Here is a 26,350-nt window from a genome sequence, read left to right on the forward strand (position 1 = left end):
TGGATCAAGAAGATGTGGTATATATACACAATGGAATACTATGCAGCCATCAAAAGAAATGAAATCTTGCCTTTTGCGACAACGTGGATGGAACTAGAGGGTATTGTGCTTAGCGAAATAAGTCAGTTGGAGAAAGACAACTATCATATGATCTCCCTGATATGAGGAAGTGGAGATGCAGTGTGGGGGGTTTGGTGGGTAGGAAAAGAATAAATGAAACAAGATGGGATTGGGAGGGAGACAAACCATAGGACTCTTAATCTCACAAAACAAACTGAGGGTTACAGGGGGAGGGGTGTCGGGAGAGGGTGGTTGGGTTATGGACACTGGGGAGGGTATGTGCTATGGTGAGTGCTATGAAGTGTATAAACCTGGCGATTCACAGACCTGTACCCCTGGGATGACTAATACATTATATGTTAATTAAACAATTTAAAAATTAAAAAAAAATTTTGTCTTGCTTTTGAAAACACATTCCATTAAATAAATACAAACAATGTGCATGAAACACAATTCCCAACTACAATAAAGTATGTTAAACTTGTTTAAATGATAAAATTACAAAAAGCCCTTATTGTAATCGGCAAAGGAAACCTCAAGACCTAATCAGGTCAGCCTTCTGGGCAAGTGTTATAATTACAGTCATCATCAAATGCCTTTTCTATGAACTAATCTTGGGAGCGTTAAATTGGAAGTTGACTTTTCTCAAGGAAGAGTATTTTAGTAACAAAGACATATTTTTGTTACATTGCTACTGAGCTTTAGGCATGAATGTGACAGAATCACAGAGCCATAAATGTTCTGAGAGCCATGTGGGTACATCTGCAAATTAATGTTACACATCACTAGAAAGGCAAGAGGAACTCACACGCGGGTTTATTCCATGCTGGCAGGTCCCGGGAAGGGATGGAGGAGGCTGTTTGGTCTTACAGAGCTAGCTGTGTTAGTGGTCGTTGCTTTGTCATCCAGCCTTCCTCATCTTCATCTCTACGGCCAGTCAACCACCATGTCCTGCCAATCTTGCACCCTGAGCATTTCTTAATCCACCTCCTGTCCATCTCTACCATTCTTTCCTGCCTCCTCAACTTCACTGGGACCCCCTGCCACAGCCTTCTAACCAGACTCTCTTGCTCATCTTGTCAAGGATGGAGATTCTAAGGCAATGGTCCCATCATTTCCGGCCTAAACGCACCCAAAAGGTTCCTGCGTCTGCAGGATGTGGAACCCTGTTCAGTGCTCCTGCCTCCTCTCTCTCCCCCTAGACCCCAGGGGTTTGGGTTACAGAATAGCACATACCTCCCCTGTGTACCTCTATTTGCGAAACTCCTTCTAACTTGGAATGACTCTGTCCTCCCTTCCGCCTGTGACCAACACTAGCCCTTCAAGACTAAGCTTCAAGAGGCACAATCTCCTCCGAAAAACCTCTCCTGACCTCTTCACCACTTGTCCCAACTGTCTTCAACTTTTATTGAAGGACCCCTTGACCATCTAATGCCATTTCTATGGACTAATCTTGGGAAGAACTAATCTGATTCCTTGTCAGAAATCCTGGACCCGGGGGTCTTTGTCAAATATGTGACAGATACCAGTTTCTGTTTTGTATCTTCTCTTTTCCCTCTCTTGAAGGTGTATTTTGATGAGTAGAAATTATCATTTAAGTTTCCAATGCATCTGTAGTTGATTTTTGTGTGATACGATTCATTTTACCCATAAGAGTAAGACTTATGGGGCACCTGGGTGGCTCAGTGGGGTAAACCCTCTGCCTTCAGCTCAGGTCATGATCCCAGGGTCCTGGGATGGAGCCCCGCCTGGGGAATCTCTGCTCAGCAGGGAGCCTGCTTCCTCCTTTCTCTCTGCCTGACTCTCTGCCTAGTTGTGGTTTCTCTCTGTCAAATAAATAAAATATATTTAAAAAAAAAAAGAGTAAGACTTATCCCTGCCTCATTTTTCAGTGGGCCATTTTCTTACCAATGGACATGTGGGTCTCTGTGATGTGCCTCATCTGCAGACTGTGTGGAAACGTTTCTGGCCTCCCTTTGTTGTCGTCATTAGTCTGTTGGTCTATCTCTATTAAAACCACCTTGTCTCAATTATGACGGCTTTCCAAAATGACTTCATCATGTAAGGCAAATCCTCCTGCCAGGTTCTCCTTCAGAGCTGCCTTAGTGTCCTCTCCTTCCCCCACCCCCTTGCAATTTCATGAATTTTAGAATCAGGCTGTCATGGCTAATGAAAAACGGATTTTGTTATTTTTAAATGACACTAATTCTTCCTATTCATGAGAAAGTATATAACTCCATTTATTGAGGTCTTTTAACATACCTTTGACTAAGGTCTTATATAGAAGTATTAGATTTATTTTTTAATATCTTTTTAGTTGCTATGAAAATAATCTTTCTAAAAATACAAACTTTTTTTTTTTTTAAGTATTTAAAAAATGCAACCTTTTCTTTTAAGGCTCCAAGCTGGGCATGGAGCCTACTTGAACTCATAACCCTGAGATTAAGACATGAGCTGAGATCAAGACTGGATTCCCCAACTGACTGAGCCACCCAGGCACCCCCAAATTTTTTATTCAAGCTTTTTAAGAAAAGGTATTCTTGAATAATTAATGTTTCCAACCCCCCCCCCAAAATTAAATCTGCAAGTCACACTTTAATCTAGTAATATATTTTCTAAGTTCAAACCAACCTCAAATTCCTGGTTAGAGCGTCTTTTTTATACATTGTTAGATTTGACTTCCTAATATTTTTTCTTTTAAGATTTGTTTTTCATCACATTCGTAAGTAAGATCAATCTTTAATATTCTTTTTTGGGGGGGGATTCTGTCCTTACCTTGTTTTGGTGTGTATTTATACTAGCTTTATAAAATCAGTTGTGGGGACGCCTGGGTGGCTCAGTTGGTTAAGCAGCTGCCTTCGGCTCAGGTCATGATCCCAGTGTCCTGGGATTGAGTCCCACATCAGGCTCCTTGCTCAGCAGGGAGCCTGCTTCTCCCTCTGCCTCTGCCTGCCATTCTGTCTGCCTGTGCTCGCTCTCTCCCCCTCTCTCTCTCTGATAAATAAATAAAATCTTAAAAAAAAAATAAAAATAAAAATAAAAAAATAAAATCAGTTGTGGAGGGGCGCCTGGGTGACTCAGTGGGTTAAACTTCTGCCTTCCACTCAGGTCATGATCCCAGGATTCTGGGATCGAGCCCCGCATCGGGCTCTCTACTCAGGAGGAAGCCTGCTTCCCCCTCTTTCTCTGACTGCCTCTCTGCCTACTTATGATCTCTCTATCTGCCAAGTAAATAAATAAAATCTTTAAAAAAAAATCAATTGTGGAACAGTCTCTGTTTTTCTCTGGAAGAATCTGTATAGTGTTTGGTATCATTTGTTCCTCAAATGTTTGTTGGCACGCATGGAGAAAAACAATCTGGGCCTGTTTCCCCCAAGAATGCCCCCCCATTAGGAAGATTTTTAACAACCAATTAAGTTTCTTTAATGATTATTTGGCAATTCTGGGTTTTTCTTTTCCCTGTGTCCATTTTTGCTTAAAGAATATGTTTTCCCCAGTTGCTGAATGTACTTGTTCCCTATTTATCCATTAGATAACCTATTAATTATTTTTCAAATCTTCTATATCCCATTTTTCCATCTTTCTCCAACTGACAGTTAATCTCTCAACTATACAAAGAGATGTGTTAAGAATCTCCTACTGTAATAGTAACTTTGTAGATATATTAGTTTTTGTTTACCTATTTTTTGCTTTATATATTTTTCTGTACATACAAGTTTACAGTTATTATACCTTCCTGATAAAGTGTACCTTTTACCATTACATAGCAACTATTTTTAGTAATGCTTTCTGCCTAAAATCTACTTTTCCCTAATATCAATAAAACTATGTTCATTTTCTTTCAACCAACATTTGGTTCCAATATCTTTTTCTATCCTTTTAGTCTCAAATGTCCTGTGTTCTTATTTTTGTTGGAAATGTGTCTTATAAACAGCATATATTGGATTTATTGTCCAGTCTAACATGCTTTGTCTTCTCACTAATGATTTGATTCATTTGCATTTATATTGATTACACATAGATCAAAATATAATTCTACCATCTTATTTGGCGCACTTTTTTTTTTTTTTTTGTCTTGCCTTTTTTTTTTAAAAAAACGTTTCTCCTTTTCTCTTTTCTTGCCCTCCTTTGGAATGAACTTCTTTCTCATTTCATGTTTTCTCTCCCCTGTTTTGGAAGTTAAAGACTCTAATGGTTGCCCTGAACTTAACATCTTCATTTACTTAAGCATCTTATACAGCTTAATAATATCTTCACCCTGTTTCTAAACGACACAAGGGCCCATGAGTCCTTCAGCTCTTAGAACCAGGATCTTTGCTCAGGGTTTCCTCCTGTAGCTCAGTCCTTTAATCCAGCAACCGCTACTTTTCCGCTTGAAATACAGAATGTGAAGCTTCTTTAGTTACGGTCTATTGGTAGAAAACTGTCTCAGCTCTTGTTTAAATGAAAAGGTCTTTTAACTTCTTTTATTCATAAATGAGAGGTTTTCTTGAGTAAATAATTCTAAAATGACAGTTACTTTGTCTCTGCATTTTGAGGATACTGTTCTAAGAGCTTCAGACTTCCACTATTGCTACGGAGAAGTCAGATGTTAGGCTAATTGGCTTCCTTCTGTGAAAATCTGTCTTTTCTCTCTGCTGTTTTTAACATCTCTCTGTTGTCCTCTGGTTTTGCTATAATATATGTAGGAATTGGTATATTAATATATATACTGCTTAGGATTTGAGTTCTTGAACTTGATAATTGGGGTCTTTCATTTATAATGGAAAACTTGGCTATTATTTCTTCAAACATTACATCTCCTATATTCCCTATTTTTTTCTTATGGAACTCCAATTAAATGTATTTTAGATCCTCGCACTCTAGCCTCTATGGCTCTTAACCTCTCTTTCATATTTCCCATCTATTATCTTTTTATGCTATATTCCAGGTAATTACTTCACAACTATTTCTCAGTTCCCTAATTCTTTTTGGAGCTGTGTCTTATCTGCTATTTAACACATGTATTCAGTTTTCTGTGTAAATTATCAAATGTCTCAGTTCTAGAAATTTTATTAGGCTCTTTGTTAATTCTGATCATATCTCAAAGTCTCTTGTTTCTTCGTCAGACTTCCAATAATCTGCACCTTCATTTTGTATGAATTTCTTTAAGCATATTTATTTCACATTCTGTATGATAATTACTATATATGGCCTCTGATTATATTATTATTATATATTATTATATTATTATCTGATTATATTGTTTATTTCTGCTGGTTCTTGTTTATGTTAACTTTTCCTTTATGTTTTATGATTCTTTAGATTGGGAACTTAAATTCCTTGAAATTTACTTATAGGAATTGCTAAAGCCTATGTTAGATGCCTTCTCCCAGACAGGATTTGTGTTTTCTCCTCTCAGTCCCTCTGGGCACTAGCAAATGGGAAACCTTAAATTCTGGGCTACAGTTTTTTGTACAGTCAGGTAGTGTCAATTCTAACCTCAGACTCACATGTGGACTGGTATTTGGTTAGGAATTCTCATGAGAGAATACCTTTTTTTCCCTTTACCGAATGCCAAAGCCCCAACAGCCAATCTCCTTACCTTCACCCTTGGTGGGGAGGAGAATGAGTTCAGTCACATTCTCCATATGGTGTCACTTTCTATGGGTGCCTGACTTATGTTCTGGTCTTTGATCCAATCTCACCTCTTGCCTGGACCCTGAGCTCTGTCTCCTATCTCGAAGGCTGGTCTGCTGTGAGTGAAATTCTAGGTCACCAAGAACTGGCACATGTCACCTGCAAGTACTTATCCTTTCAGATATAGGTTTCTTAACATTTTTGACCTCTTATGAGTTCTCTTATTTTTTATCAACTGAGCAATGCTTAAAAACATTTTTTTTAACTTAGGAACACTGCTTAGTACTTATCCCTGTATGATTTTTATTTTTTATTTTTTACTTTTTTAATTTATCTGACAGACAGAGATCACAAGTAGGCAGAGAGGCAGGCAGAGAGAGAGAGGGGAGGAAGCAGGCTCTCCGCTGAGCAGAGAGCCCGCCCTGTATGATTTTTAAAGGCTATCTTCATTTCTGTATTGCTAGAAACTTGAGAAAAATTTTTAAAAATATTTGAATATAAAGAGAAGGAGAGATATGGCAGAAAAAGCAACAGCAGGATAGAGTCAAGAAAGGGCTCCTTTTTTTTTTTTTTTTGGACCCTTAATTCAGTAGAACTTAAATTTACAGGCTATGGGAAAGAAATAAAAACAAAAAGGAGGCAGAGGTTAAAGGTGGAGATGATGGAGAAAAAGAAGAGGACTACTGGACAGAGGGAAGTATGAAGGGAGAAAAGGAGAAGGTCAGAAGGAGGATTAGGCGTAGGACTGGCTTTGAATAAAGGAGTGTGTGGTAGGCTGAGTAGTGCCCCCACCCCCGTGTGTCCACATTCTAATCTTCGGGGCTTGTCAATATGCTATCTTCTGTGCAAAGGGACTTCGCAGGTATGATTTAGTTAAGGATCTCAAAAAGGGGAGAGTGTCCTGGATTGCTTAGATGGGCCCTAAATGTAACCACAGGTGTCCTCAGAAAAGAGAGGTTTGACTCCAGAAGAGGAGAAGGCAATACGGGACAGAAGCAGAGATAGGAGTGCTGTGCTTTGAAGATGGAGGAGGAAACCGCTGCCAAAACATAGCAGCAGCTTCTTGAAGCTGAAATAGGCATGGAAATAGATTCTCCCCTCAGAGCTTCCAGAAGCAAACAGCCTGCTGACAGCTTGGCTTTAGTCCAGTGAAAGTAAGTTCAGACTTCTGACCTTCACAACTGTAAGGGAATAAATGGGTTCCTACAAGCCACTCGGTTTGTGTTAATCTGTTAGAGCAGCAACAGGAGAAGAAATACAGCAGGAACACCTTTTCTGAGAGCTTAGAAATGGGCCTTTCTCTAACACATTAAGCTGGAGAGTCAAATTTGGGTATGGTAATGTTCAAATTTTAACCAACTTGCATGTATTAAGAATTCTTTGTATTATCAATCTTAAGCTAAATGAATTTAAATTGAAAACTACTTTGCTGTAACTCACATGCATCGAGGGGAATCATAGACATGCATGTAAAATCCAGGGACACATATAATCTAATTGTGTTTAAGCAACAAAGTAGAAAGGGTATTTCAACTGGCAGAATGGTGACTTTGACAGCAAGCTGTAGTAGTTTTTTAAAGATGTTATTTATTTATTTATTTAACACAAAGAGATGGAGAGAGGATGAGAGAAAGCACAAGCAGGGGAAGCTGCAGGCAGAGGGAGAAGCAGACTCCCTGGGGAGCTGACACAGGACTCGATTCCAGGACCCTGGGATCATGACCTGAGCTGAAGGCAGATGCTTAACTGACTGAGCCACCCATGATCCCGCCCTTTTTTTTAGTAATCTCTACAGGCTCAAACTTATGACCCTGAGGTCAAGTGTTGCAAGCTCTACCCACTCAGTAAGCTAGACACCCTGAGCTGTAGTAATTTCAATTTCAGCCGCCTGCTTTTTTTCTCAGAACTTCCCCCATTCCACTCTGATGCCTGAAGTCACCTTTGTAGAGCAGTGACGTCTCCAGGTATCTGGCTAGCAGCTGACTCTGGGGCATCACCAACCCTGCTTCTGTTATCTGGCTGTTGAGGCCTCACTCCACTCATCAATGTTGCCTTGCTTTCTGGGCTGGCTAACTCTTAGTGCTGGTGCTGTATGGGACTCTATAGCCATGGAACCCCAGAATTTGTGAACAAAACAATAACAGCATAGAATCCTCCAGAAAATAAAATATAGATATATAATACATATATTTATATATAAATAAAATATAATAAATATATTTGTATATTTATAAATAATTAAAAATTTAAAATAAAATTTATAGATAAATTTTATAAATATAAAATAATTTTTATATATTTATATAAACATAAATTTATAAATTATAAATTTATAAATAAAAATATATTTATATATAAATAAAATATAAATATCAATATAATTGGTTAATTGACGAAAAAAGAAGTCTAGAGCCACTAAAACATTAATGAAATAATACAGACACTACTTACGCAGGTGGGCTATCGCCACAATATTTTCCAATTCTTTTAGCGTCATTGATTTCTCCACCATTGAACACAGCCACAAAATCATACCGGCAATAGTTGTCACGCTCAACATCAAACTTCTCAAATTTTAATTCTATAAGCTTTAGAGAAAGCACAACATTAGAAATATCAAGATAGCACTGAGGAATAATCTCAAACGGGAATCTTCCTCTCCCCAGATCTGCAAGATTTTCCTTGGTAAAGAATGTGTTCATTCTGTTTGAATTATTTGTTTCTTATTGTTTTCATATTTCTTCTCTAACAAAACTGTGGTATTTTTTATTTTAATCATTCCAAAAGATCAACCTTGGTTACGATCTTAAATTTGAGAGGTCTGTTCACCTACAGTTACAAATGTATGGGAACACCATGTAACCCTAACAGCCTACGTTAAGAACATAACTGGATACGTGTTGGAGTGGGAAGCAGAGGTATATACCTACTTCATTCTTCTCCTCTGACATGTCCCCTATGTTAGAGTGTGTTGAGGTGTGGTGTATGTGTTTCGTATTTGGGTAGGTGAGATGCTGGATAGAGTTGCTCCTCTTTCAAGGGAAGGAGAATGATATTCCTATTACATGTAAGAAGATAAATTCTTTAGGACCAGAGATTCAGGAAGTAGAGATTGACTGTGAGTCTTCCTGAAGTTTGTTTGAAAAGTGTGCCTACTGAGTTGAGCACAGCCTACTTGGTGATGTGGTTGATTTCTGAAGAGGCTGCTTGAAAGCACTGATAAACAAGTCAGTGTTAGATTTCTTAAGTATTAGTTTTTTTGTACTAGTACCAATAATAGTATCCTTAAGTTATTCAAGTCAATAGGAAGTTTTGTTTTAATAGGCAACGTTCCCCTCACAAGCAGATTTTTCCAGGGCACCTCCAATTTGTGAATCAAAGGAAATCTCAATGGGTCATCAATACCCATGGTACCCAGATAGCTGGTTCTATGCAGGTGGGCAGGAAACCCCCGCCTGCTGCTTACAGAAGATAACAGGCATTAATTTCTGTTAGGACAGGCCATAGTTATTAGCTAAAGGAGACTCACATGCAATAATTGGATGAAGATGGTAACAGCAACAGCACCACAGAGGGACCAGTGGTAAATTCTGGCTTTGAACGTAACCGTCGCATGTCTACATATTTACCCACCTTTAAAAAGTCAGCACCAGTTATGGCTGAATAACAGCTTATTCATATTTAGCACTGTTTTAAATTATATTAAAATATTTCCTCTTTGGGTCCAGTAATTTCTAACCGGTTACTAATAAAATGTTTTCCAGATTATTAAAAATTGGCTGAATTTTCTCTACTTAGAAATTAGTCACATAATAACTTTTGAAGAAAGGATTAAAAATGAGTAAATAAAAAGAAGAATAAAGGGAAAAGCTATGATTTAAAAAATGAAAATAAGTCTTTAACTTATGCTCATAGGTTTGCACAGAAATTACTTAGGACTTAATCTTCCCATTATATTCTACTTTGACAGTGCTTCCATGATTTCAGGCATTGCAATAGTCATTAAAAACTACTTGGCTGGGGGCGCCTGGGTGGCTCAGTGGGTTAAAGCCTCTGCCTTCAGCTCAGGTCATTATTCTAGGGTCCTGGGATCGACCCGCATCGGGCTCTCTGCTTGGCAGGGAGCCTGCTTCCTCCTCTCTCTCTGCTTGCCTCTCTGCCTACTTGTGATCTCTGTCAAACAAATATATAAAATCTTAAAAAAAAAAAAAAAAAAAAAAAACTTGGCTAAAGCCAAAAATCACATTAGTAAAATGGAAGCCAAATTTAAGTTTAAATAGTCAAAGAGATGAACAATGAAAAAAAGATGCTGAATTGTAATCTGCAAGGATAACTAGGCTAATTAATACATTTCCAAATGTCACAGAGAGAAAAATGACCAGCACAATCTCAAGAATTACATAATGGAGGGGCCCCTGGGTGGCTCAGTGGATTAAGCCTCTGCCTTTGGCTCAGGTCATGATCTTAAGGTCCTGTGATCAAGCCCCATGTTGGGCTCCTGCTCAGCAAAAGCCTGCTTTTCCCTTTCCCAGTCCCCCTGCTTGTGTTTCCTCTCTAGCTGTCTCTCTCTGTCAAATAAATAAAACCTTAAAAAAAAAAATTACATAATGGCTTAAATATCAAGAAATGTGATTTTTAAGTGTTAAACTATTAAAAAAGTTCAATACATTTGTAGAATCTTTCATCATTAAGTAAATGACCATATTTTTATTCTTGAAAATAAAACCGGGTTTGGAGATTATGATCAAAGTGTGTGTGTGTGTGTGTGTGTGTGGTATGTAAGAGAGAGGGAGGGAGTGTTCAAATCACTAACTTGCATGGTATATTTGCCTGAATAATTTTCCATTAAAAAATCAATATATGACAAATAGTATTTGTGTAAGTCATACAAAAGATAAGCTTAGAAAAATTTTTAAAGATTTATTTATTTGTTTTAGAGAGAGAGAAAGAGCCTGTGTGCACACATGAGTGGAGGGGCAGAAGGAGAGAAGCAGGTTCCCTGCTGAGTAGGAAGTCTGAGGCCTCCATCACAGGAACCTGAGATCATGACCTGAACCAGAATCAAGAGTGGGTTGCTGAAGCAACTGAGCCACTCAGGTGCCTAGAAAAGTTTTTTTTAGACAGTATCCTAACACTCACCCTCTAGTGTTTGAGTAAAGTCTGTAGTGTTTATAACAGTAATTTTTAAAAAGTTATTTCCCCAAGTCCACAAAGAAGACTTGGTCTATTCCCATGCTAAGTTTTGTCCTGAAATTCATATCTGAAAGTGGTTCCCAGAAATGGTAAAATTTCATATAACCACAAACTAATAAGCACTAGAAAACCAGACCTTCTCTGTTGGTTGTTTTACAGCAATGAATGAAGTTATTTGTGGGGAACCTGAATAAATTTTATATTAAACAATAACCAAAAAAAAAAAAAAACCCACAAGGCAGATTAGCCTTCAGACTCGTTCTCTGAGGGGAAGATGTAGTGTGCCTGCCCCAGCTTTGTCCAGGTGAAGGTGTCACAGTTCATCTGCCACGTGAACAAACGGTGACCTGAAACCTGCATGTACTTGAGGATTCCAGTCCTCCCATACTCAGTCACTGCTGTTTATAACACCTTCCCCAGGGTTCAGAAATCTCACAGGGATTTGCTTACAATTATACTGAAATTTGAAAATCATATTTATATACTAGGAAATTAAATGCACAACTTTTGTAAGTCAAATAGTGCAAAAGCAATTTTAATCTGGGTCTTTGTATGAAAAGACACCTGCGACCAGCAGAGCCTTCCTCACCTCACCCCGCATGCTAAGCTCCTGAGAGATGGGCCCCTTGCATCATCTAGGCAATTCACACACACACGCTTTCTTCATGTTTTTAGGGAATCTTACCTGATTCTTTGGGGCTACAATGTGCCACACACAAGTGACTCCTGCAGGGTAATCTCGGTCTGGCCAGTTGGGGGTTTTAAAAGAGCCGGAAGGTCTTTCAAGGCGTCCTCCACAATACCGATCCCCTGAATTTTTAAAGTATGAAAAAAAAATCCAGGTTATGGCAATGCAACTGTAAGAAGACTGGGATTTGAAATATTGGTAATAATACAGTGAATAAAGCCACTGGCAGAAGCTCTTCAATTTTTTCCTAAAACATGGTTACACAGCCTCCTACACCCCCCACCCCCACCCCCACCAGCCACACACTGAATCATCTCTGTTACCTGACCTATCACATGAGCACAAGAGAACACAGAAGTGGAGTCAGGCCTATAGCTTCTTTTCTTTCTGTTTTTTTGGGTAAGTGAAGACAGACATTTGGGCATGAAACATTCAGAAATCATGCTGGCTCAACAAATCATACAGATTTTAAAGAACCTTCATGACAGAGGTGTTTATTAATAGGATTAAAATGCATGCCCACAGACAAAATTTGAATATGTTGGCAGAGAATACTCTCATTACCAGAAAACTCTATATGCTATGCATCTTTAATAATTTTAAGAACAGATTTTGTTTGTAAAAAGTTTATAAATTTTCAGCAATACAGAAGAGCATCAAGAAGAAAAAGAAAATTACCCCAAATCCAACCACCTAAAACTAACCACAATTAATATTTGAGAAACATCAATCTGGTTCTTCAGATTGGATCATTTCTATCATATATACTGATAGGTCAACAGGAATAATTTCAGAACAATATATATATTTTTAAAATTTTTATTTATTTGACAGAGAGAGGGAGATAGTGAGAGCAGGAACAGAAGCAGGGGGAGTAGGAGAGGGATAGCAGGCTTCCCGCAGAGCAGGAAGCCTGATGCGGGGCTCGATTCCAGGACCCTGAGATCATGACCTGAGCCAAAGGCAGAGGCTTAATGACTGAGCCACCCAGGTGCCCCAAAACAGTATTTTAATACAAAGTTCTAAATTTAATTTTATTTGAATTAAACTAACAAAAACTGAACTGAAACTAAGAGAACTTAATATAGTTTATATAATATCTTTGACGCAGAAGAGAATCATTCTTAAAAGGCATCTCTAAGAAAATGCCCTATAAAAATTGAGGCTGGATAATTTCTAAAACTGTTTATCATGGAATTTCAGGCAGATACAAAGTAATTAGAATAATATAATTAGCTTCTATGTATCCGTCACCCAATTTCAACAATTAATTATTTTATTCTACTGTTCTTTTTATTAATATCATTATCCAATCCCCACCATCTGCTTTATTATTAGAGATTTCAGGGAGGTAAATTCATGTACGGTGAAAGGCACAAATATTAGCTATACTAATTTGAAAAATTAATCTCCTTGTGTTAACCACACTCCTGTGATCATACAGAATCCATTTCCCACCAAATTCCTGTATCCCTTCCCAGTCGGCCAACTCTTCACACCACTTTTCTGAAAAATTTTACCTTAGATTAGTTTTATTCTAGCGCTTCCCAAACATGGACTCATGTACTGTGCATTCTTCTGCATCTGGCTTCCCCTGCACGGCATCTCAGGTGGATTCATATTGCCGTTTGTATTCATAGTTTGCTGTTTTACTCTCCCGGGTGACTGTGGGTGTGGAAACACAATTTGTCTCCCTCTTCTTCTGCTGGACATTCCTTTGGGTGTTTCCAGTTCAGGCTATTGTGAGTGAAGCTGCTGTGACCTGTTCTGTACAAATCTCTTTGTGGACGTGCATTTTCATTTCTCTTGCACCGGTACCCAGGAAAACAATTCCTAGGCCAAGAATAGCTGTCGATGTTTAATTTCAGAAGAAACTACGAATGATTTCCCCTCGAGGCTGCAGCATTTTGTATGTCTCCAGGTACGAGCCCTTCGGTCATACTTGGATGATGTCAATTATTTTTGCCAATCTGGTAGGTTTGTAACAGTTCCTCAGGGTGGTTTAAAAATTTTTTTTTTATTTATTTGACAGAGAGAGAGATCACAAGTAGGCAGAGAGGCAAGCAGTGATGGGGAAGCAGGCTCCCTGCTGAGCAGAGACCTCGATATGGGGCTGGATGCGGGGCTCGATCCCAGGACTCTGAGATCATGACCTGAGCTGAAGGCAGATGCTTAATGACTGAGCCACCCAGGCGCCCCAGTAGTCTTTTATATTTACCCTTTCCAGTGGCTGCCAATCCTATTACCTTCGTGTTACCCTGTGGGACCATTTCCCTTCAACTTGAGGAACTTCCTTCAATATTTCTTGGGGTGCAAGATATGTCCTTAATCCACTTTCATTTTTAAAGACCAGGTACAGAATTCTGGGCTGATAGTTTTACTCCAGCTACTTTAAGAACGCTACTCTACTGTCTTCTGGCCTCTACTGTTTCTAATGAAAAGAAAGCCATCCTTCACCCCATCTTTCCCTTGTATGTGATTTGATTTCCATCTCACTAATTTTAAAACTTTCTCTTTATATTTAAAGTTCTGCAATTTTGATGTTCCTCAGTGTGGCTTTTTAAAAATTTATCCTGTTTGGGGCTTGTTGATCTTAACGTTCTTCAGTGAATGTGGGTGGCTTCAAGCCATTATTTCTTCAGACATTTTTCTGTCCTACTTGACATTGCCTCACTTTCTTGGGCTCTTTTTCTTTAATCTTTTTTCCTCCTGGTTCTTCAGATTGGATCATTTCTATGTAGATCCACTGACTCTTCTGCCATCTCCAATCTGCTTGAAAGCCCACCAGGTAAATTTTTAAATTTCAGAATCTCTTTCAGTTCTAGAATTGCTCTTTTATTCTTTTTTTTTTTAATATAGTTTATAGTTTCATAGTTCTGTTTCTCTTCTGAAATTCTCAGTCTGTTTACTTACTACACATCTGTTTCCCTTGAAGTCCCTACGCATAGTTAGAATAGTTCCTTTAAGTGCGTATCTGCTAACTGCCACATTTGAGTTATCCTGGGACTGGTTTTTACTGACTGCTTTTCCTCTTGAATATAGACACACTTTTCTGGTTTTACCACATAGATACTGGATATTATGAATGATACCTTACAGAGACTCTAGATTCTGTTGTGTTTGTGTGAAAAAGGATTTGGGTTCCAGCAGGCATTTCACTTGCCTAGACTCAAGCTCACGGTGGGTCTCCCTGGCCGCGTGCAGCAGCTGTAATCTCTGTTCACTTTCACCTGATGCTTTTGTGACGGGTCAGCTGGACTGACCCGCACGGTCAGTCAAACACAGAGTTTGGCTGTTGCCCAAAGAGAGATCTCGGTGGATTTTACATGTACATTCTGTGCCTCAGTTCCTCTGTAGCTCCCAGCCAGCATTTCCTCCCAAACGTTCTGGCTGCTCTTGGCAGCCCCAGAACCTGTTCTCTGACATCTCCAACCGAAATGCAGTGCAACAACCTAAAGCAAGAGCAGACTAGGAAATGCCCTCCAGGAAAAGGCTGCATATTTAACAGATCTTGCCCAATCGTATCTCTTCAGGGTAGACGTTTCTACCCATGGGTGCTTATATGTACTGACATGAAAACACCCAATATGTAGTTCTTAAGTGAAAAAAAAAAAAAAAAAGTTGTGAAATAATATGAGTGTATGATCCCACTTAGATTTTTAAAAAGCTACTGCAGAATTGTACCTAGAAAGGGATGGCAATCACCAACCACGTCTCTTTCCAAGATGGGACTATAATGGAGTGAAGGGATATGTTTTGATATCTGTATGTGTATATGTGTATGTAAGCTTCATATTTTTACTCCAGGAATTTCTATATTTGAATTTTGATAAGAATCACATGGGCTTTAAAAAAAAGAGACTTTTTTGAAAAAATAATAAAAATAAACAAAATAAAATAATAAATATTATAATAAATACTATATATTAAATATAAATATAATAAATAATATATAATTATAATAAATAAATAAATAAAAATTAAAAAGAGACTTTTTTGAATGGTCTCTTGGTGGTTCAACAGCATTTATTAGCTCTGCCTGAGAAGAACTGCTCTTCAACTTTAGGCTAAAGGAGTAAAGACATACAAAGAGCCTGGGACGAGGCTCAGCCAGGGACAGGAGGCACCCACTAACCCGTAAGCCATTATTACCGCCATGATTGCTATTATGTGGAAACACTACCTCTTTCGTTTGGTTCAGCAGCAGAGAACATGGCCATGAAGCCATTCCCAGCCGTGTTGGCATCGGAAATCATCTGCACCATCATCTTGTTACCGCTGGACACAAGGGCTCCAGGCCGGAACGTGCCACAGAAGCGCCCGATACGCTGGCCATTGGTGTGACCATTGTACACGTCTACAAAGTCATAGCGGCACAGGTTGTCGCTCTCCAGATCTATGAATCGGAAATTAAGAACTACCACTTTTCCTTCAGGAACCTGGAGAGAAATTACCAATTGGAAAACCATGTCATGAAAACAGTATTCTGAAGTCTTCCCATCTAGCCTGAAGTGAGCAGATTAAAATATAATATACCCAAAACGATGCTTTTCTTTCCACAAATCTGAACTAACCCAGAAAAGGTTTTCTACCATAATGAATTCCTAATAAAATATAAGTATTTATTGTCTTTTGACAAATGCTACAATTCATGAGGGAACACAATCTTATTCCTAGAGAGTTTATCTCAACAAAGTTGCAAAATGTTGGGTTAGTCTTAAAATTTGTTAGTCACTGCTTACAAAGAATACCAGTTCTAACTGGATCTTAGCACCCCCATTTGCAAATTGAAAACACCATGGCACCCAGAGGTATTGCTTGGCAAAGAAATATTTGAAATAGCATTCTTCACAAATAATACAACAGGATAATCTCAATATGTAGAATACTTCTATCAAGTTTGGATTGTTTGGCAATTGTGCAGTTAATTTACAGATACTTCCGTTTGGGTCCTGAAAAATCCAGATCAACTATTTATACTGATGATGCTGAGTAATTACCGAATCATCTCTTCTCAGAATCACTGAGTTTTTGTTTTCCACATGGAAACTTTATATACCAGGTGTCCTTGAAACACAATGCACTGATGAAAAAGTTGAGTTTTCACTTTCTTATACAACTTTCTTCACTATATTTTCCTCCATAGAATTCTTATGATGCTTCCCTCCTTGTTCCCTGAACAGGCAGAAAAAATGGCTACAAAAGCATTCAGCAGGATTCTAACAAAAGCCCCATTTCTTTTTCAGTGCACACTATCTTTTAATTTACTCATCCAAGCATTTGATCATAAAGTCTCACAACCAGATGCATTTTATCTTTTCAACTCAATGAGCTCTCCACTGTATGATGTAAGAATTTCATTTTACAGATGACAAAAAGTCAGTGATTTGAAAGACAAACCCACAACAGCCAACGGTAGTTGGTTTATATTCATCTTAAGTAATTATCTCCTATTCAAGGGTCAATAGATTCTTTAACATAAACGTGGCTTCCTATGTTGGTGAGTTCAGTGCCATAGTTGTTTTTATTTTTTTTCCCCCTCTGTGATAAGAAGCAGTGTTTCAGTACTATTTGCCTTTGGTGTCAAAGACATACATACACACCCCATGGCAAAAACCATAGTGCAGGAGTCTCAAAAGGATATTTTGGCTTTGTCATGGCTGTATTCTAATTGCTAGGAGCTTATCTTAATAGTGTATTAGAAGTTCCAAAGCCAAAGTCTATAAAGCTGATAGCAGAAAATGCAATTTAACTTTTAAACATTCTCACTGAGATAGTTCTTGGAGAACTCCTCTGGGTTTTTTGGTTGTATTTATTTTTTTGCATGCAATCTCTAGTTAGCCTATGATCAGAAAATTACAAAAATGTGACACCACATTTGTAATTGTAAATATAAGCTATCAATCACTGAAAATTTTCCAGCCCCAAAAAAAAACCCCAAACCGTTCTGAGCTACATTAATTTAACATTGGTTGTCTCTGCATGAAGAGTGACCGTGTAAATGTGTAGATAAACTCTATGGGGGTTAATTCAAAGCTCTGAGACTCTTCCACGTCCAGATTAAGTAAAAAAGGGAAGAGGTGGAAGGATTGACCCCTGGGGGACTCTGATGCCATCGGGTCTTCCAGATACGATCAAACTGAGTTAAGAAGTAGGATGCAATCAGAAAGTCTGTGGTGCCCAGAAGCCAGGTGAAAAGAGTGTGTTGAAAGAGGAAGTAGTCTGCTGAGTTAGGAGTGGCTACTAACTAGGAGGATGTACTGGAAGATGACTACAAGATGGCCACTGGGTTTATCAACCAGAGGTCGCTGGTAGCTCTGAAAAAGCTGTTTCGGTGGAGCAGCAGGGATAAAGCCTGGTAAGAGAAGGATCAAGAGAAATGGGTGAGAGGAATAGGGACAAAGTTTTCAAGGAGCTTTGCTGGAAAGATGAACAGAGTAATAGGTGGGTAGCTGGAAAAGGGGGTGGGGGTCAAGGCAGGATAGTTAAAATGGGCTCTATTAAGACTCATTTGCATGCCAATGGGAATAATTCCACAGAAAGGGCAAAACTGATAAAGTAGGAAAGAGATAGAGTTGCTGGAGAAATGGCATTGGGTAGGCAAGGGAAAATTTGCTCTAAGGCACAGATGGGGGGGAGGTTCAGTCTTTGAAAGGAGCATGGACTGTTGTGCCTAGAGAGAGGAGGGAAGGCAGCGGCAGGTGGGGTTGCAGGTGATGCTGTGAGAGCAGATGAAATTTTTCTTCTGTGAAATAGGGAACAAGGTCATCAGCAGCAAACATGGATGTGAGAGGAGCTATCAGGAGTCTGGGAGCAGAGGAGAGCTGTGTAAATGGATTAAGGAAGTGTAGCAGGAGTGTCAGGAGTGCTGAGAGCTCGTTTGAGGCAAATAAACCAAGAGTGAGGCCTCTTTGCATGGTCGTGGTTCCCCCCCAGCCACACACAGTCCCCGGGTGAAGATGCAGAGCAGGTGGAGGGCTGGACTTAAGCAGCAGAGCGTGGGAGGTTGGTGGAGTGGGTAAATTTGCCAAGCAAAGACTATGGAGGGAGAGAGAGCCAAGAGAGTTAAAGACAGGGGCAGGGGAATGACAATAATGATGGGCCATGGCATCTAAGCTGGGGAAGGATAGAAACCTTGAATCAGTGGGGTGAGGGCAGTAACAACCTAGGTTGTGGTGGAGACAGGACCATGCAATGGAAGTGGGTGGCCAAGGAACAATGGAGGATAAGCTTATGGAGGATGGGAGCTGCAAGACCCAACAGGATCCCCCATGTAGGCACCGAAATCACTATGAATTGTGACAAGGAAGAGTGTTGAAGACACTCTGGCAGTGAGCCAGAGGCCAAAATTTTTAAGAAATGAGGAAAACTGCCCTGGGGACTTTCTACAACAAGAGGAGCAAAGAGGGGCAGAGGAGGGCAGAGTCTTGTTTCACTTGCAAGTTTTCAGTTCTTTGGTGCTAAGAAATCTCTGCTGATCCATATCTGTGGTCAAGCTGGATACACATTTCCAATGGGATAAAGTAGCATTTTTCGGCAATAGAAACAAGATTACGTCACTGAAATTTTGAACACCTGCTGATCCCAACAACATTCCCCGGCAAAAACTCTTTTGAAGGAAGGACACAGAGATTGGTCGGTATCAGTTGTGGGTCTACTGTAACCAGAAACAATCGCCATTTTGCACCGAAGGCCAAGGGCTGTCTGTTGCAGTGAGATGCATACTTCGGGGAACCCTTCCACGACCACACAACAGCTGTTCTTCATTTTAATGTGAGTAATCAAGATTGTCTGGAGCCCTCCCAGGTGAACTTTGCTTAGAGCTCCTAGAGGCTCATTCTTTTATTTATTATTTATTTATTATTTTTTAAAGATTTTTATTTCTTTATTTGACAGAGAGAGATCATAAGTAGATGGAGAGGCAGGCAGAGAGAGAGAGAGAGAGAGAAGCAGGTTCCCTGCCAAGCAGAGAACCCAACGTGGGACTCGATCCCAGGACCCTGAGATCATGACCTGAGCCGAAGGCAGCGGCTTAACCCACTGAGCCACCCAGGCGCCCCCTAGAGGCTCATTCTAAAGGACTTTCTAAAGCATATTTTTCAAAGGTGACCTCTCCACTTGAAGAATCTACAGTCTGTACTCTTGATTTTCCTTTGTTAAGGATATTAAAAGAACAAATATATATATATTATATATATGATGGAGTAATACAACAAACACCTAGGTACCAGCCATCCAGAACTAATTATTGTTAACATTTTGACAGCACATTTTTAGTGTCTCCTTTAATAAAATAAATACAAGTTTTCAGATAAAATGAAGTTTATCGTCCCCATCCCAGGACCCATTTCCCCTCCTTTCTCAGAAGGGACCACTGTCATAAATTCAGTGGGTTTCCTTCTGTGCCATTCAAAATACTTTTGTTTAAGTATGTCTGTATTCATGAAAAATACATGGTTGTGTTTTTGTGTCTGTTTTAAAAATTAATGAAGATGGGATAATGCTCTACATATTCTCCAGCCTGGGCATCCTTGAGTTTTCTGGGTGAGGAAGAAGAGAAGAGGGAGAAATAAAAATAAAAACAAAACCGCACAGGGGATACCTGGATGGCTCAGTTGGTTAAGTGGCCAACTCTTGATTTCAGCTCAGGTCATGATCTCGGAGTCCTGAGACTAAGCCCAGGTTCCACGCTCAGTGTGGAGTCTGCTTAAGACCTCTCTCCCGCTCCCTCTGCCCCTCCCCCTGCTTGTGCCTCTCCCTGTGCCCCTCCCCCCCTCCCCAAAATAAATAAATAAATCTTAAAAAAACAAAACAAAAAAAAACCTCATAGGCCCTTCACAAGCTATTCCTTCTGCCTACCATACTTGCCCACCTCTGCCTTTCTTTCACTCATGTTGAGGGTCTCAGTTTCAAGGTCACCGCTTCTTGGAGGCACTCCCAGACCCCAGCCCCTCCTCCCACAATGGGCTCTGCCCAGTGAGCTACTTGCCCCTTGTCCCTGAGCATGAGGTCACTCAACCCACCTACTCCCTGACTGTCTATTCTCCCTGAAAGATAGAACTCTAAGAGGCAAGTCTCCCTCCTGCCTTGGTCACTGCTGCATCCCAGCTTCTGGACAGCGTATGACCCCAATCAGAGGGGTCTCATGAAGACCTGTTAAGTGAATGAATCTGCCAGGTACTCAAAGGAACACCAGCTTCTTTGCACAAACCCCAAACAAGGCACCTACTAGGCAGCCCCACCTCTTGTGTCCTAGTATTTCCTATCCCCAAGAGCAGCAAGAGTTCCAGAAGGCTGCTCTGCTTTCTAGGTCATTCTTTACAAACAAAAGAAGATGCAGATCTTTTAGGAAACCTTATATTTCAAATCTGCTGGGATGCTAATACTTAATGCAGAAACTCCATTAAGATGCTTTTTTTGGTGGCAATGGAGAAAAAGCTGCTGTTTTGTGAGATTATATGGACCAGGGGATTCATTATCTGCCTGTAGAAAAACAATTCTATATTCATGCTTTTCCCTGTCAACAGCTGAGTCCTGTGTGGGCCAAAACCTTGTTCATGCTGCAACAATGACCTCAGCTCACCCCACAGCCCCTGGGATGTCCTTACTGTCACGGGCCAACGTGCCAAGTGCGGGAGCTGCTGCCAGAGAACCAATAGGGGAAGTACATTTTAAGCTGATGGTTTGCATTTTCAGGATCCTGGGAGCAAAATGCAAATAGGAGGGCAGCCTCTTTTGTATGGAATCGATTTCTGTAGAAATGGTAATTCTCCTTGCGTCTGCAGCTTTTCTTCCCCCAACACACCATTTACAAATTTGAGCAAAAAGATCGGTTTCTGCAGCATGTTTGATTTTTTTTAAAGCCATTGTTTTAATCTCCTAAAACTGTCCTCTTCCACAAACAGACCTTTGGAACTACATGCTCTAAAATACAAGGCCGCCTTTTATTTACATGAAGTTCAAGAGGTGTGCACCTTGGTGTCATCTCACATACCCCCCCGAATGCAATGCAGAGAAATTTCCGTGCAAACTATGCACCAATATTTGGCTCTATTTTAGGGGGGGGGGCGGTGTGGAGGGGATAAACCAGAAGCTTACAAAAGCTTATTCATGTATATTCTTTGTATATTTAAATACTTTGTATATTTAGATATCTTTAGAGGGAATCTTATAAATGTTCAGAAAATAAAACATACATTTTCATTAATGGAAACATGTGATGTTTTGAAAATTCTGGGTGGGGGGAGATTGGTAATTTCACCAAAAAAACCCCCTTTTTGTCTGGAAGAAGGAAAGACACCCCCACCTCAAACCCAGCCTGGCTGCACCTGTGGACAATAGGTCACACTCCTTGCTATAAAGTGTCCAAAACTTTCCCACTGTGCTTAGAATAAAATCCTCTCTCACTGTATACACTTAGCATATATCACGTGCCAGATATTTTTCTAAGCGCTTTACACATGATCTCATGTAATCCTTCACAGTCACCCTATGAAGTTGATATTATTAGCCCTATTTTACAAGTGAGGAAACTGAGGCACAGACAGGTGAAAGCCCTGCATGACATGGCCCCTATCTCTGACCTAATCTTTCCCTCTCATACAACAATTCGGCCATGCAAGGATCCCTCCAAACCGGTTTTCCACCTGATGAGGGAGCACGAGGCTGGCTGAGGACAAAGCAAAAGCTGGCGCTAGGTTCTTGAACTTCATCACACCCCAGGATCTTTGCACAATTTGGCCCCTCCTCTGGGCACAATCTTCTACCAATATTCACGTGTCTGCCCCTGGGTCATCCTTCAGGTCTCAGCTCAAGTGCTGCCTTTCCAGAGAAGCCTATCCTGAGCCCTTCAGTTGCTTTAGATCATGTAGATCACAAAACCACGTTATTTCTTTATAGATTATTTATTGTCTGTCTCTCCACCAGAATGTAAGATCCAGGGATCAGAGTTTGCCAGTAGCTAATCCAATGCCTGACTATTATAGGAGTTCAAAATGTAGTTAGTGAATTGATAACTGGGATCCCTATACTCTTAATTAAAAAAAAAAAAAAAAAAGAGTGCAGGCCACAAGCCCTATTACCAGCACATACATTTATACAACAATGTGAACTCACTTACAGAAACAAGGCAAGCAGTGTCAGCACCCTTACCGGAAGTTAGAAACAGCTCAGAGTGGTTCTGGTGACTTACCTAAAGCCACCCAGCACATCAGCTGCAAAGCCCAGCTCTGGCTTCTACCCAGCTGTTTTTCCATGGCCTGTCACAAGGGCCGAGGAGACGCTCAGCCATCGTGTTTCCTCTGCCTGGGCACACAGGAAGTCAACAGTTCCCAGCCTCCCCTGCAGTTAGGTCGGGGCCATGGGCTCGGTCCTGGTCAATGGCACGTAGGTAGAAGTCACATCCACCTCTAGGCTTAGCCACAGAACGTCCAGTGCAATCTTTTTGGAGCTCTCTTTTTGCTCTTACGGAGAAAATTCAACAGAAGAAATAGGAACATTCTAGGAGACAGCAGAGCCACAGAGGAGTTAATGCTCAGAGGCCAGCTGCCTGGGACAGCCATCCACCTGCACTAAGCTGTGAAGGGTGCAAGACAGAGCCATTCGTTGAGTCAGGCTACTGAGACTTGGGGTGTCATTTGTTACAGCTCTGCACTTTGTCTTAATAACCCTGGTTAACAAACGATTAGTTATGTTCACCTGTTGTCCTTACCCACCAGCGCTGTGACAGCAACTGTGGAGACATTTCTGTTCTTTTTGTTGCATATAAATTCTATATGAATCAACACTGTAATAGAGCTATCTATCCAAAGGGCAGACTGTCGCGGGCTGTGTGAACAGCAGGGGAGGCAGCAGGCAATTGGGAGCGACTGCAAAAGTGAGTAAACTCGGCTTCACTGAGGTACCTCTGTAATTTCAGTGGCTGCTGCAAAAGTGTAACTCGTGCCTCTGGCACCACTATCATGACCCTCTGAGTCCCTTCTGTGTAGCCAGTTAGCTGGGGTGACATGGTTGGTGATCAACAGCCGTGCTTCTTGAACTGAGAAAAGATGTGGACTCTTTAGCCAGAGGCCTGGCTGTGGAATGAACCAGAAACTGGGCTTCAGAGTATGCCTCTTTTGCAAATGCTGCCTAAGGGTGAAGAAGAAAATGCCAGAGGGGAGATCGAGGCTGGGCTGGCGCCCCCCCACCCCCAGTGCTGTGAGGGTTGCCGAACTCAACCCTGCCAAGAGAAAACACAGATGGGAAACTCTGGAACACCAAAACAATGGGACCCCTAGGTACTTACAGCCAGGACTAGAGGACAAGCAATGGGGCAAAGGGCTGTGGTTTAGGTCTTGCTTGGGGGAGGAGATAAAGTTTAAATGTAGAGTCCAGTCGTCCCCCTCCATCCATAGGACATATGTTCCAAGACCCCCAGTGGATGCCTTTTCTACACTATGTGTTTTCCTATACATACATACCTACGATAAAGTTTCATTTATAAACTGGCACGGTAAGCCATTAACAAAAACTCATAATAAAATAGGACAATTATACAATAAACTGCAATAAAAGTTATGTGAATGTGGTCTTTCTCAAAATATCTCCATCATCTTCTCTTCCTACGATGACGTGATATGGCAGATGGGCTCCAGGATGAGAGGGAGGGTGGGGGACGATGCAGGCGAGTGGCATAGCTGGAGGCTGCTAGACCAGGGCTGACTGTGGGCAACCGTGGGGAGCAAAGCTGCAGATAAGGGACACTACTGTGTTCTTTCCACAGGGTGCATCTTCTGGTTTCCCTGTGGCTACTATCACTAGGACCCGATGCTGGATAGAAGGGATGACAAATCTGAGCAAGCTATGCATGCATAGTCAACTTCCTTGAAAAACTGGAAATTCACTATTTGATTTTCATTAAACATGAGCTTTCTAGCTGTTTGTTTCCGAAAGGGTTTACTGCAAAATAAAAAAAAAAGCACTGCCAAACAGTACAATTGATCAAAGCCCTGCCACACAATAAAATATTTCTAAAACGAAGAGCTGTAAATTTACACCAAGCAGTAAGTAACAAAACCATTGTAGCGAGAGCAGTCGGACTATTCCTCAACAGGGGGGATCAGCTTCCATTTCCCAGCATCTATCCCTTGTACAGCAAACCTTTACTTCCCGCGTTGTGCACTGAATCAGCCAACGGGTAGCCTGGTGGCATCAGGTGTCTCCCTGACCAGCGCGCAAACCACAGCACTGGTACCACGTGACTGATGGGAATAGCAGCATCGAACCCTTATCACCCCTCCCCCCAGGACAGGAACATAGTGGCCAGTGCCCAAGCTGTTTCATGTGATTAGTGTTTTACTTAAATCCTGTTCTTGAAATGCGTTAACTGTGTCAAGTGAAGACGTGAGTTGTCACATTTGTCTTTTGCACTGAACCGTGTGTTGAAGAGAGAACCCTGGGCATGGCACATGTGCGTGATACACTTCTAGACAAGACCACAGCAGAAGATGCGACTTCAAAGTGAGCTCTACCAAGCCCATCCTAGGTTATTTTAATTATTGTTTTAAATTTAAACTCAATTAATTAACATATAATGTAGGGGTGCCTGGGTGGCTCAGTGGGTTAAAGCCTCTGCTTTCGGCTCAGGTCATGATCTCAGTGTCCTGGGATTGAGCCCTGCATTGGGCTCTCTGCTCAGCGGGGGGCCTGCTTCCCCGTCTCTCTCTGCCTGCTTCTCTGCCTGTCAAATAAATAAACAAAATCTTTAAAAAAAAATATATATATATATATAAATATAATATGTATTATTAGTTTCAGAGGTAGAGGTAAATGATCCATCAGCATTATATAATATCCAGTGCTCATTACTCCTGTGCCCTCCTTAATGCCCATCACCCAGGTACCCTATTCTCCCACCCACCTTCTCTCCAGCAACCCTCAGTTTCTTTCCTGAGATTAAGAGTCTCTTACAGTTTGTCTCCCTCTCTGAGTTCATCTCGTTTTATTTTTTCTTCCCTTCCCCTATGATCCTATTTTACTTTTTAAATTCCACATATCAGTGAGATCATATAATTCTTTCTCTGATTGACTTATTTTGCTCAGCCTAATACCCTCTAGTTCCATCCACATCATTGCAAATGGTAAGATTTCATTTTTTGATGGCTGAATACTAATTCCATTGTGTATATATATATCACATCTTCTTTATCCATTCATCTGTTGATGGACATCTGGGCTCTTTCCATAGTTTGGCTATTGTAGACATTGTTACTATAAACATTCTGGTGCACGTGCCCCTTCAGATCACTCCATTTGTATCTTTGGGATAAATATCCTGTAGTGCAATTGCTGGGTCATAGGGTAGCTCTATTTTCAACTTTTTGAGGAACCTCCAAAACCTGCAGTGGATGCACCAGCTTGCATTCCCACCAATAGTATAAGAGGGTTCCCCTTTCTCTGCAACCTCACCAACATCTGTCATTTCCTGACTTGTTAATTTTAGCCATTCTGACTGGTGTGAGGTGTGGTTTTGATGTGTATTTCCTGATGCCAAGTGATGTTGAACACTTTTTTCATGTATCTGTTGGCCATCTGGATATCTTCTTTGGAGAAATGTCTGTTCATATCTTCTATTTTTTTATTGGATTATTTGTTCTTTGGGTGTTGAGTTTGATAAGTTCTTTATCGATTTTGGATACTAGCCCTTTATCTGATGTAATTTGCAAATAACTTCTCCCATTCTGTCAGTTATCTTTTGGTTTGATATTATCAACTGTTTCCTTTGCTGTGCAAAAGCTATTTATCTTTATC

The 26,350-nt window shown here is 40.5% G+C and overlaps 1 protein-coding gene across 1 annotated transcript in view; it reads right to left on the reverse strand.

The window, feature by feature from the left end:
* Nucleotides 1-26,350, reverse strand: part of PCOLCE2 (procollagen C-endopeptidase enhancer 2) — a 65,753-nt gene that overhangs the window by 11,565 nt on the left and 27,838 nt on the right. The window contains exons 3-5 of the mRNA XM_082713179.1: nt 15,744-15,999; nt 11,558-11,682; nt 8,131-8,267 (exon numbers count right to left, since the gene is read on the reverse strand). Of these exons, the coding sequence (XP_082569305.1) occupies nt 8,131-8,267; nt 11,558-11,682; nt 15,744-15,999 (518 nt within the window). The remainder of the gene's footprint in view (nt 1-8,130; nt 8,268-11,557; nt 11,683-15,743; nt 16,000-26,350) is intronic.

Source organism: Mustela nivalis (assembly GCF_964662115.1).
Source record: "Mustela nivalis genome assembly, chromosome: 1".
Lineage (NCBI taxonomy): Eukaryota > Metazoa > Chordata > Mammalia > Carnivora > Mustelidae > Mustela > Mustela nivalis.